Here is a 13,707-nt window from a genome sequence, read left to right on the forward strand (position 1 = left end):
CTCTGCGTTATAAACTTCTGTGAAGCACTTGGGGGTTCAAAGTGCTCACCACACATCTAGATTAGTTCCTTGGGTGGTCTAGTTTCCAAAATGGGGTCACTTGTGGGGGGGGGGTTTCCACTGTTTAGGTACATCATGGGCTCTGTAAACGTAACATGGCTCCTTGTAGACCATTCCATCAAGTCAGCATTTCAAAACGTCACTACTTCCCTTCCGAGCCCCAACGTGTGCCCAAACAGTGGTCCCCCCCCACATATGGGGTACCAGCATACTCAGGACAAACTGGACAACAACTTTTGGGGTGCAAATTTATCCTGTTACCCTTGTGAAAATAAAAAATAGTGGGCTAAAAATCATTTTTGGAGGAAAAAAATTTTTTATTTTCACGGCTCTGCATTATAAACTTCTGTGAAGCACCTGGGGGTTCAAAGTGCTCACTATGCATCTAGATAAGTTCCTTTGGGGGTCTAGTTTCCAAAATGGGGTCACTTGTGGGGGACCTCAAAAGTTTAGGCACACAGGGGCTCTCCAAACACGACATGGTGTCCACTAACGATTGGAGCTAGTTTTCCATTCAAAATGGTCAAATGACGCTCCATCCCTTCTGAGCCCTGCCGTGCGCCCAAACAGTGGTTCTCCCCCACATATGGCATACCAGCATACTCAGGACAAACTGGACAACAACTTTTGGGGTCCAATTTATCCTGTTACCATTGTGAAAATAAAAAATAGTGGGCTAAAAAAATCATTTTTGAGCAAAAAAAAAAAAAAAAGGATTTTTTATTTTCACTGCTCTGCGTTATAAACTTCTGAGAAGCACTTGAGGGTTCAAAGTGCTCACCACACATCTAGATAAGTTCCTTCAGGGGTCTACTTTCCAAAATGGGGTCAAATGTGGGGGAGTTCCAATGTTTAGGCACACAGGGGCTCTCCAAACGCGACATGGTGTCCGCTAATAATTGGAGTCAAATGGCGCTCCTTCCCTCCTGGGCCCTGCCGCGCGCCCAAACAGTGGTTTATGACTACATATGAGGTATTGTTGTGCTCAGGAGAAATTGCCCAACAAATTTTAGGATCCATTTTATCCTGTTGCCCATGTGAAAATGAAAAAACTGAGGCTAAATAAAATTTATGTGAAAAAAAGTACTTTTTTACGGATCAATTTGTGAAGCACCTGGGGGTTCAAAGTGCTCATTATGCATCTAGATAAGTTCCTTGTAGGATCTAGTTTCCAAAATGGGGTCACTTGTGGGGGAGCTCCAATGTTTAGGCGCACAGTGGCTCACCAAACGCGACATGGCTACCGCTAAATATTCCAGCATATTTTCCATTCAAAAAAATCAAATGGCGCTCCTTCCCTTCTGAGCCCTGCCGTGTGCCCAAACAGTGGTATATGACCACATATGAGGTATCGGTGTACTCAGGAGAAATTGCACAACAAAATTTAGGATCCATTTTATCCCATTACCCATGTGAAAAATGAAAAAAATTGATGCTAAAAGAAATTTTATGTTGGAAAAATAAAAATGTTCATTTTTTCCCCTCCACGTTGCTTTAGTTCCTGTGAAACACCTGAAGGGTTAATAATCTTCTTGAACGTAGTTTTCAGTAGCTTGAGGGGTGCAGTTTTTAGAATGGTGTCACTTTTGGGTATGTTCTGCCATATAGACCCCTTAAAGTGACTTCAAATGTGAGGTGGTCCCTAAAAAAAAAAAAATGGTTTTGTAAAAATGAGAAAATCGCTGGCCAACTTTTAACCCTTACAACTTCCTACCAAAAAAAAAACCTTGTTTCCAAAATTGTGCTGATGTAAAGTAGACATGTTGGAAATGTTATTTATTAACTATTTTGTGTCAGATAAATCTCTGGTTTAACAGAATAAAAATTCAAAATTTGAAAATTGTGAAATTTTCACCAAATTTCCATTTTTTTCACAAATAAATACAAAAATTATCGACCTAAATTTACCACTAACATGAAGCCCAAAATGTCGCGAAAAAACAGATCTCAGAATCGCTAGGATATGTTGAAGCGTTCCGGAGTTATTACCTCATAAAGGGACACTGGTCAGAATTGCAAAAAAATGGCCAGGTCATTAAGGTCAAAATAGGCTAGGTGATGAAGGGGTTAAATATTGCTTGGATTATTTGTATTGGGATGCCATTATATTTTGCAATTTTTAACTTTTTTCCTCAAACTCAAAATATTGTCTTGTAAAAATTGTAACAACAAAAAAAAAAAAAAAAAAAAAAAAAAATCAAGAGACGTCACAGATTGAAATAATGTTTAAGTTTATTTTTCTACAATTATTATGAACAGTGGAACAAACAATAATAGACAATTCTCTGCTTCCCGTCATAAATAACTAGTCATTATTACAATTTCTTTGAATACATTTCAAACTTTACGCAAAACATAATACATAGAATTTTGTATAAATGAAACAAGGCGACACAAATGTACAAAATTTGTCCGTGCCATCTGTTCCCTTTAGCGACTGAGGAAGATTGTGTTCTTTGCAATGATTTTAATGCAGTCTTGGGTATCAATTTTAATAAGTGCTTGGGTATGAGCTGGCTTTGGTGGGAATCTGATTCTACCAGTAATATACCGGCACCAGATATTATCTTCTTGATATTTAGCAGGAAATGTAGCTTTCTTTCAATGTGAAAATATACTACAATATGTAAAACTCCCAAGATTTTTTAAGGCACTTGTCCATCAGACAGATCCCTATAATATTAGTCTATTTTATACAGAAAAGTCAAATCTGCAGATTTCTGGATCTCACCAGCAGGATACCTATCCCTGGTCCATGTGAGGTCTATTTGTTTGTACTATAAGCAAAGACACATTATACATGATAGAAGTTTGCTCACAAGGCGATATATAAGCCGTGGTCACGTAGGGAAAATCCTAGAACATATACAAGGTATGCACAGAATCGGTAATGACCACATCAGAGCCATGGTTTGCAGAACGGAGGCCTCTAGGAAGCCCAGCTCAGATATTTATGTGCTGAACCTGGCCTTTCTTTGCCTTCTGATGGTCGATATGTAATTGGTATTGCAGGGTGCCTATCCCCTTACATGTGCATTGCTACCTGTCATTTCTGGCTGCATATCGCCTATCCGTCTGGCAATCTGACCAGCCTCAGCATGCCTCTACCCACGGGTTACAGACAATAGGGCTATACTGGCCTCTCTTTTCCAGGTAATGGTCATTATTCTCCCATCATTTTGCACTCATTATGTAACTATTTTATGAAGTTTGTCTCATCTCAATATATGTCCTTTTGTAATTAATAAAATTGTGTCTATTTATGCAGCAATTGGTGACTCATTTTTTCTCCGTTTTTCCATATGTTCATGAGTCTTTTTTGCATTAATACTTATGGGAATATTCGGCACACTGGTGTCGTTATCTGAAGCATGTATCTTTGAAGTTTCTTTGTACCAGCTCAGAAAATGCAGCTGTCAGGATTGCCACTTGCATTTTTTTTATTATTACTATTACTAGGCAGCAAGGGTGGAAAAAATATTTATGTTTCTCCTTTTGCACAGAAAGAGCACATGAAAAGTGAGAAACAAAGGCATAATGAACCCAAAGAAATGCATCAAATACAGAACAATCTAGTGGTGAGCTCCAACTGAAAATGGTGCTGGATAGCAGTGTGGCCGTATAATAGGCTTTTTATAGTATTGGTCACTTAAGTTCCAGCTATTAGCTGGACAGAGAAGAGTTGACCACCGTGAGATATGCCGACACCTCGGCTGTAGACATGTGGTGCAGTTTGCAATATCTAAGGACTATTAGGAGCATACTGAATTACATCATGGTGTGTGACAGATCAGGTAGGGTGTAGGAAGTCTCAGCATTCTATTTCCCATGTGTGTAGGAACCATTTCTGGCTCTGGTTAATGAGGACCTGTCACCAGGTGAAAAGTGGTCAGCTTGTGCTGTTATTTTAATTCCACCTTCCCCCGAGTATTGGGCCTTTTTTATTTAAATTCACCATACGATTCCAGAGAAATGGGCTTTTGTAGTTAGTGCTAATTCTTATAATTTATTATCAAGGGGGAAGAGCTCGTAAGGCAATAATGCAGGGCCCCCTGAAGTAATTGCCCCCAGAAAATGCTGAGAGCATCACCCCTTTGGAAAAGATCATAAAATTGATCACTAAATAAAGAGGACCCTATCTTTGGACCCTTGCGATGGCTTTAAGAAAATCCTGAAGACTAAGGGCCCTGTCACACATAGCGACTCACCAGCGATCCTGACAACGATGTGAACTTGTCAGGATCGCTGGTGTGTCGCTACACGATCGCTGGTGAGCTGCCAAATAGGCAGCTCAACCAGCGATCAGGACAGCACCACACGGGTAACAAGCGATGCACGTCGCTTAGTTACCCACTGTGTACCTTAGTTACCAGCGCGCTGGTGCAGGGAGCTGGTAACCAAGGTACACATCGGGTTTCTAAGCTCTGCGCGGCACTTAGAAACCCGATGTGTACCTTGGTTACCAGCTTCCTGCACCAGCGTGCTGGTAACTAATCTACACATAGGGTTTCTAAGCGCCGCGCTTAGAAACCCGATGTTTACCTTGGTTACCAGCTCGCTGGTCTCCCGCAGCGATGCGTGCTGGCCAGCGGGAGACCAGTGATAAAAAAAAATGTCCTGGTCATTCCAGGACGATCAGCGATACCCAGGGGGGGCGGTCGCTGATAAGTGTCACACAAAGCGTTCTCGTTGGTGAGATCGCTGTTGTGTCACAAAACTTGTGACTCAGCAGCGATCTCGCTAGCGAGATCGCTATGTGTGACGGGGGCTAGAGCGGAGCAGCGGTAATAAAATGAGAGTAAAAAGTGGCCACTTGTGTCCTGGTGACAGGTCCTCATTAAATGAGTAATTATGATCACAAGGTAAGCAATTGTGACCAAAGGGTGGCTAATTGGGACACAATGCATTTATATTACAAGCCTTTTTTAATCCAATTTCCACCATGTCTGGCAATAACACCTGCATGCAGAGAATTGTATAACTATTTAGGATAATCTCTGACAGTTACCAAAATGAATCTGACATTTAGGTAACCGGCCAGGTTTTTCCTTTTGTCCAAGTAGCCCACTATTAAGGCTACGTTCCCACCATGAGCTTTTGATGTTGCAGATTTTCTGCACCCATTCACTAAAATAGGTTACTTGCATTTTTTTTTTTTTTACTACGCAGGAAAAAAAAAAAAAAAAAAAAAAAAAAAAAACTCATGAAAAACTCATTGTGGGAACATAAGCAGCATGTCCGTCTATCCCAAACATACATAATATCAAGAGAATGATGTGCACTCTGTCTATGAGAAAGGATGGTGCTGGCTGAACGCAAAGTTCAATACACAAAATAGAATCAGTCGCACTCAAAACGTAGATGATGGTGCAAAAATAAGTGTTTCTTTATTGTTTTATACAAGCATCACCAGGTGCATTGAGATAAGTGACATAAAGAGCTTGCGGACGAAGAGGTTAACGTTTCGACCACGATTGGTCTTTTTCAAATCCACATTTTTTGGAGAGGAAAACTTGTGTATACTGAAGCGTGTCTTGTCCGCCTGGTAAGGGATGTATACACAAGTTTGCCTGGGACTTACCTTCCCATGAACACTACCTCCATTTTCCTCTCCAAAAAGTGTGGTTTTGAAAAAGATCAATCGTCATCGAAACGTTAACCTCTTCGTCCGCAAGCTCTTTATGTCACTTCTCAATGCATCTGGTGATGCTTGTATAAAACAATAAATACATACTATTTTTGCACCGTCATCTACATTTTGAGTGCGGCTGATTCTATTTTGTGTATCCCAAACATAGATGCATGTTATATTAAGTGTGGTGCCCACCTTTCATTCTACTTCAAACATAGATGCAGGACACGTTGAGGGTGTAGATGGCAATTCATCAGTGATACAGCAGAGCTGACCGAGATACTTCATGTCTGGTCTAATAGCGTCTACCGATTCAGCAGAGCTGGATATGAAGCAGTGATATTATGAAGCCGTACAATATAATAAGACTATTACAAAAAAAAGTTACCTGGCCTCTGAGCTTTGCACTACACGGTCAATTCTTGTGTAAATGACAAGTGCCCGAGTGACAATTACTAATTCAATAAAAATCAATGGGGCAGAACTCGTCACATACAGCCGGTCATAAAAGGCTAAGGCAATAAATGAAGTAGATGAGTAACAGTTACAAGGGCAAAACAAGCACTGCTGGAATAGTTCGATATGTCTGAATTGTTTTCATGTAGGCATTAGAATTAACGTTACCTGGCTTTTAAGCCCCTTCTTGTTAGTTCATGTCATTAACTAATTTTTGGCTCATGCTTTGATAAACTGCATGACAAATCAAACAAAAATGCTGTAGAGCTTTCACAACAGGCCCTGTTGTTTCCCACTGTCAAACAGAAAAGCCCTGAAGAGGCTGCGCCGCATATCCCCGGGCAATCATGTGCCAGCAGGTCCGCCAGCCATTCATTAGCTATCTATTAAGGAACTGTGGGGGCTAGGGGGTGTTTTCTTATATCTTATTAGAAGAATTCTTGTGTCCAAGCTCATCATTTGCGGTTTCTTGCTTTCCTATTTTATGGGCAGTGTATGAAAGCAAACACAAGAGAGAAAACCTTTAGGGATCAAAAATAATCCTGAGATCCGAAGTGACAGAAAAACAGTGAATGGAGAAATTTTCATTTTCTTATAATGTCATTTTGGGAAAATCTCTAAGTGGTTCATAAAGGCAGAGACGTGATCACCCAGACTGGAGCCGCAGGTATCTGGAGAATGAATAACTTGGGCCAGCGTCATCTCCCAGACAAGACCAGGACGCAGCTTGGTTTATTCTGGGCTGCCATCCTCACCCTCCATGGATATATTGTTGGTTTTACAGCCGTACAACACAAAGAGATTGTGAATATCTGGAATTCATAAGAACAAGTTTTCTGTGTATACCTAAAGAAGAAGGTGGGACAGCCGCGTACAAAGTGAATGGTAAAGCAAATACTGGAAGAGGACACAGTGACCAGCTATACAGGTCACATGACAGGGCGATTGTCACAATGTATCACACAGCACAGAAGGACTTTCCTTTCCAGGTATAAACACACAATTCAGGTTAACTCTTCAGATTTTGTTGTTACTTTGATTACACGTGACCCAAGGAGATTTTAATATTACGGGGCCATTGTGGTAATAATTTCTAGTTTGTAAACTGGATGATCCCAGGTTCTAAAAAAGGTGTACAAAATGTATTCCCCAAAAAGAGAATCAATTATAATAATTATAGACCTACAACATTAGACCTAAAATGCTGGACAGTTTAAAAAAAAAAAAAACACCAAACATCTGTGGACCCACTGCTGTACATGCCTGCAGTGGGTCCATGGTTGATTCAGAAAGTAATGCCCACTCGCCTGCAGGGGGCACTATTGCTACTGGCTATATAAGGTTTTATATGGGACAACAAAACACCTATATACTGTCACAGTAATGCCTAAGGAATACAATATTTCATGCCATATGTTCAAATTATTCTTTTGTTCTACATGTCAGCATTCCTTCTCGTGATGGATGTAGGATTAGCTACAAAGATATAAACTTAGCAAATAGTATAATGTTCTTTTTTTGGATAGAGTAAAGGATATTGGAGGCCACAAATCAGTAATAGTAGATGAATTACTCTGTTCGGGGATTAATTTTTTGCTCTTTTAATTAATATAATTAAAGATTATGTTTTATTTCTGGGGGGTTTCTCTGTCATGTAAGACTTTTCATATTTTCCACTTTTTACCTTTAGTAACCTTTTAGTTTTACCTTTTCTTTTAAGGATACTAGTCACATTATTAGAGGAAAAAAAAGATTTTTTTTTCTATATATCCCCCCCAACCACCCAAGAGGAGGCACACTTATATAATTCAGAAACACTGTTTTATTCATGTGAACAATTGCTTATTGTCGGAAGGACCACTTCACGATCCCTGAAATGTCTCTGAATACAGCGGCTTCCACAGAAACATTCTGAATGCAACCAATAAAAGTGACGCAATGTAAGGATTGTCAGAGCAAGAAATAATAAAACACAAACCCCCATTACGGCCCAAAGCTTAATAAAAGCAATTCAGGCCGTTCTGCAGAGCAGGGGGCACCGGTCAGACGTGAGACATTGGCACTTGCTTGTGGTATAAAGCTGAACTTGGCAGACCAGTCCTGGTGGTTAGTGCTCTGCTGGCTTCGCTGTATGCTAAGACATTGATAGATTTGCTGCTTCTGCAATATCGAGTTGGTAATTTCCTCCAAGAATCAAATGTTTTTCCAGACCAAATCCACACACCGGAGGTTATACCAACCACCAGACACATAAAGTACTTTAACATGAAAACCGCATACTCTGGCCTGGATCTCTTATTGTTCACAGAACAAGTGCAGTTGTGGGATTTTTCCCAAAATTCCCTGTAGTGCTGTTCATAAATATAACAAGCGACCACTATGGTGGCAGGAACAGTGTACAGCACAGTGAAAATGCCTATCCGGATCATCAGTTTTTCCAGTTTGTCTGTTTTGGTACCACCCTGTTTTATGACACTCCTAATTCTGAAGAGTGAAACAAAGCCAGCTAAAAGAAACATGGTCCCTGTGAACAGGTAGACTACAAGTGGGGCCAGCACGAAGCCTCGGAGATTCTCCAGGTTCTGATTCCCCACGTAGCAGATTCCAGCCACAGGGTCACCGTCCACTGAACTTAACGCAAGAACAGCTATGGATTTGACACTTGGGATGAGCCATGCAGCCATGTGGAAATACTGAGAGTAGCTGGCAATGGCCTCATTACCCCACTTCATACCAGCGGCCAGAAACCAGGTGAAAGACAAGATCACCCACCAGATGGAACTGGCCATTCCAAAGAAGTAGATGAGAAGAAAGACCACAGTGCAGAGGGCAGGTCCTGTGGTCTCATAATGAATGTGGTCCCTGTTGCAGGCAACATTTTCATGCCCTACTACAAGTCTGACAATGTAACCAATAGATACGAAGAGATAACAAGCAGATAAAAAGATGATCGGCCGTTCTGGGTACCGAAACCTCTCCATGTCAATCAGAAAGGTGGCCACAGTGGTAAGGGTTGAAATGAAACACAGGATGGACCACAACCCTAACCAGTAGGTGGCAAATGTCTTCTCGTCCTGCGTGAAGTATGGCTGGAAACATGGCATGGCACAGTTGGGCACCTGGCCGGTCTTAATTCTGTTATACAGGGGATGAGACTCTTTTGTTATGGAGATGAAAGGTTCCCGACATTTGCATACCCCTTCACAGTCCCTGTTCTGCTGCTTCTGGTTATGGAAAGAAGTCCAGTGTTTTGAGCTTCTGGGGGGATGAGTTGGTTTTACAAATAACGGTGGCAGTGTGGTGGTCTCAGTCCTGTTATAATCCATGCAGAGGTTTTCTGGGTCCCCATTTTGGGGGAGTTTGTCACAATTCATTCTCTCTGGCCAGCCAAACCCATATTGTCTCATGAGCGGAGAACATCCGGCTTTGGCTCGCTCGCATACAGATCTGCATGGTGGAAGAGGTTTCTTGTAGTCAGCCAAGCAAATAGGAGTGTACATGCTGCACAGGAAAAACTTCAGATCCAGCGAGCACTGAATTTCCACCAAGGGCCAAAACTGATGCACTTCCAGGCCTGCTTCATCCTGAGTGTCGTGGTTAAACTGGTTGGGCATGTAGGTGTAATTATATCCAATGCCCTTGCACATGGGGACAGTTATCTCTTGGCAAACAATCGCTTTGGATGCTGCAGATGCAGGCACAGGGACTTGCAGGAAGAACAGAAGACCCACGATAAGCCCTCCAGGAATCAGTCCGGCCATGTCTCTCATAGCGAACGCTAATCCTGTTTAATTCCTTTTAACAAACCGTGAAAAATAAGAAGACATATTTAGAGTAGGTATTCAGGGCGTCGTCAGGGACACAAAGTCAGCTTCAACATTTTACCTTGTGTTAGAAGAGTGTTCACTGAAGAAGAGAGAAAAGGTTATTAATATTAATGATAATAAAATAAATTATATATATATATATATATATATATATATACACATATACTGTACTTCACAGACAATCCTAACATTATGTGTTGGGAGCAGATATACAATGACAAGACAGCGACCAAGCACTAATAAAATACATGATGTATAAGAGATGGAAAACTAAACACCAAGAACTAATAGATAAGTATGTGATCTATAGAGCAGTGCAATAATAGAACCTTAATGATATAACCTGCACAGTGTGAAGCAGAATATCCGGCAATGTTCTCCCACATGGGGATCAGCAGCCACTACAGCCAGTGTGCCCTCTCTGCTCTGCTGGGAAGTATTATGGGAATATATATATATATATATATATATATATATATATATATATATATATACACACACACACACACACACTGTATATAGAGATGTGCTGACAGGACACAGCGCTCCTGCTGCAGGGATAACACAAGGTACTGTCATCTGCTGTTTGAACACTGAGCAACAAGCAATGGACAAGGGACGAGCTTATAGGAAGAGAACTTGGTCATAGTCCTCACACATCGTTGGACAGACATGCTGATTCTTCCTTTCCTTTCTATGGGAAGGAGAATTATTATTTTCCATTTAAGACATATAATAAGACCTACCTCCATGAAACAGTGCAGGAGTGCGGCCGCTTCTGCCATGTGCGGCTCTGACCTGTCAGCACAGAGAGGAGTCTGCGCCCGGACTGTCGCAGGTACTCGGCGCTGCTCCTGGACTGTCGCAGGTACTAGGCGCTGCTCCTGGACTGTCGCAGGTACTAGGCGCTGCTCCTGGCCTGTCGCAGGTACTCGGCGCTGCTCCTGGCCTATCGCAGGTACTAGGCGCTGCGCCCGGACTGTCGCAGGTACTAGGCGCTGCTCCTGGACTGTCGCAGGTACTAGGCGCTGCGCCCGGACTGTCGCAGGTACTAGGCGCTGCTCCTGGACTGTCGCAGGTACTCGGCGCTGCTCCTGGACTGTCGCAGGTACTCGGCGCTGCTCTCAGTGCTTGTACTCCCAAGCCCAGCGCTCCTGATAAGCTGCCCTAGTGATGATTGAGAGCTCGGACACCAGTCAGCTTTTCCCTTCCCGCCGTGACTGCCGGCACTTTCCTGCAGTTGCGGAGAAGTTCCCGGTGTGGTCCCGGTGCAGCTGTTCCATCGCCGCAGACACTTGTGTATCAGGTACAATTCTAGTCCATGCAGGAGAATGTCCGAGCAGATGCTACAGTGACCGCGGCCAGATCCCCGTGGACAGCACACATAACCGGCTAGCACTTCTCTCATCTGTCTCTACCTGTGCTCAGAAGGCATCTCCGCCGGACACACCCATTTGCAAAGAGACCCCGCCCTCCACTACCGATTGGCCGATAGCATAGCTAGACCCTCCCGCTGTGTATAGGAGGTCCCGCCCCTGTCCTGTAACTGCGCCCGTGGCCTCCAGAGGTGACGTGGACTGCGCGGTCTTTACATCACGGCTGCAGCTCAGTGATGACAGTACGCGGAGCAGCACCGATGGCTCTAGCCTGGCGGGGGTCTCACTGCTAGGACCCGCACTTAGCAGCAGAGGGCACTACTACACCTGTTAGGGCAGCAGTGTGGCCCCCGACCTCCGCTCTAGTAATCCGCATGGGGCTGTGCATAGGCCTCTTTCACACTTCAGTTTTTTGCATCAGTTCAAATCCGCCAAAAAGTCAGACAAGCGGATCCGTTCTCAACTGATGTGAACGGATGGCACAGGATCCGTTTTCAGACGGATCCTGAAAATGAGGAAATTTAAAGGAACCGCTGGGAGAGAGAGAGAGAGAGAGAGAGTGTGAGCGTGTTAAATGAGTGTCTGGAGGATCCGCCAGAGAAAAAAACGTTGCAAGCTCCGTTTTGAAATCTTTGAGGATGGTGACAGACAGCAACTTTTGGCGGATCCTCAAAAAAAATGGATGCAACGGACAGCAATCCGTCATAAACCGCCATTAATGGAAGTCAATGGGGGATAAAAACGGATCCTCAAAAGAAAATTGAGGATCCGTTTTTTTCAAAACCTGGCGGATTGTGACTGATTGTAAAAAACTGAAGTGTGAAAGAGGCGGCAGCGCCGCAGGGAAAGAATGGATCAGCATCCGACTTGCCAACCACCACCGATATGCAAGTGACCACCTAGCTCATTGCTAGAGGACCATTTGTTTTTTTACTGGAGAACCCCTTTAACCCAAGGGTGGTTTGCACGTTAATGACAGGGCCAATTTTTACAATTCTGACCACTGTCCCTTTATGAGGTAATAACTCTGGAACGCTTCGGCTGTGTGCACGCTGCGGATTGTGGTGCGGATTCATCCGCGCGGATTTTGTAAAATCCGCAGGTCAAAATACCTGCGGTTTTACCTGCGGATTGCATCTCCTCAAGGGAGGAGATGGCAAACCGCAGCAGAATCCGCAGAAAGAATTGACATGTCAATTCTTTCTGCGGATTGAAAACCGCAGATAATCCGCGCGGAAAATTCCGCACCGTCTGCACTGCGGTTTTTGATTCCCATAGGGAATCATGGTACTGTACACCGCAGCAAAAACTGCTGTGGGTCTGCAGCGGCCAAATCCGCTGCGGGACCGCAGCAAAATCCGCAGCGTGTGCACACAGCCTTCCATGGATCCCGGTGATTCTGACATTGTTTTCGCCTGACGTACTTCATGTTAGTGGTAAAATTTCAGTCATATAACTTGCGTTTATTTGTGAAAAAAAATGGAAATTTGGTGAAAATTTTGCAATTTTCCAACTTTGAATTTTTATGCTCTTAAATCACAAAGATACGGCACACAAAATACTTAATAAATAACATTTCCCACATGTTTACTTTACATCAGCACACTTTGGGAACCCAAGTTTTTTTTTGTTAGGAAGTTATAAGGGTTAAAATTTGACCAACGATTTCTCAGTTTTACAACACCGTTTTATTTGTAGGGACCGCATCACATTTGAAGTTACTTTGAGGGGTCTATATGATAGAAAATACCCTAAAGTGACACCATTCTAAAAATTGCACCCCACAAGGTGCTCAAAACCACATTCAAGAAGTTTATTAACCCTTCAGGTGCTTCACAGGAATTTTTTGAATGTTAAAAAAAAAAAAAAAAGAACATTTAACTTTTCACAAAAAAAATTGCTTCAGGTTTAATTTTTTTATTTTAACAAGGGTAACAGAAGAAATCGGACTGCAAAACTTATTGTGCAGTTTGTCCTGAGTATGCTGATACCTGATATGTGGGGGGGGGGGAACCACTGTTTGACTTTTTCACTGCAAAATTGGCTGGAATTCAGATCGGATTCCATGTCAAGTTTGGAGAGCTCCTGCTGTGCCTAAACAGTGGAAACCCCCCCACAAGTGACCCCATTTTGGAAACTAGACCCTCCCAAGGAACTTATCTAGATATGTGGCGAGCACTTTGAACCCCCAAGGCCTTCACAGAAGTTTATAACGTACAGCTGTACAATTAAAAAATCATATTTTTTCCACAAAGATGATCTTTTCACCCCCAATTTTTATTTTCCCAAGGGTAACAGGACCCCAAAAGTTATTGTGCAATTTGTCCTGAGTACGCTGATACCCCATGTGTGGGGG

The 13,707-nt window shown here is 42.8% G+C and overlaps 1 protein-coding gene across 2 annotated transcripts; it reads right to left on the bottom strand.

Moving 5' to 3' along the window:
- Window positions 1–2,274: 2,274 nt before the first annotated feature.
- Window positions 2,275–11,407, bottom strand: FZD5 (frizzled class receptor 5). Of its 2 annotated transcripts, XM_073552248.1 has the most exons (3): window positions 10,722–11,407; window positions 10,034–10,054; window positions 2,275–9,943 (listed from the first exon to the last, which is right to left on the bottom strand). In XM_073552248.1, exon 3 carries the CDS (start codon window positions 9,916–9,918, stop codon window positions 8,191–8,193), a length of 1,728 nt encoding a protein of 575 aa, XP_073408349.1. In that variant the 5' UTR covers window positions 9,919–9,943; window positions 10,034–10,054; window positions 10,722–11,407; the 3' UTR covers window positions 2,275–8,190. The 2 variants fall into 2 exon arrangements, with proteins under 2 accessions (XP_073408349.1, XP_073408350.1); XM_073552249.1 differs by lacking the exon at window positions 10,034–10,054.
- Between the last annotated feature and the right edge of the window lie 2,300 nt (window positions 11,408–13,707).

This window comes from Dendrobates tinctorius, unplaced genomic scaffold, assembly GCF_039654945.1.
Source record: "Dendrobates tinctorius isolate UK_male_01 unplaced genomic scaffold, ASM3965494v1 ptg000188l, whole genome shotgun sequence".
Classification (NCBI taxonomy): domain Eukaryota; kingdom Metazoa; phylum Chordata; class Amphibia; order Anura; family Dendrobatidae; genus Dendrobates; species Dendrobates tinctorius.

Bases quoted from the DNA above. Each gene is read 5' to 3' on its own strand.
- FZD5 (XM_073552249.1), bottom strand. From the start codon at position 9,918: ATGAGAGACATGGCCGGACTGATTCCTGGAGGGCTTATCGTGGGTCTT.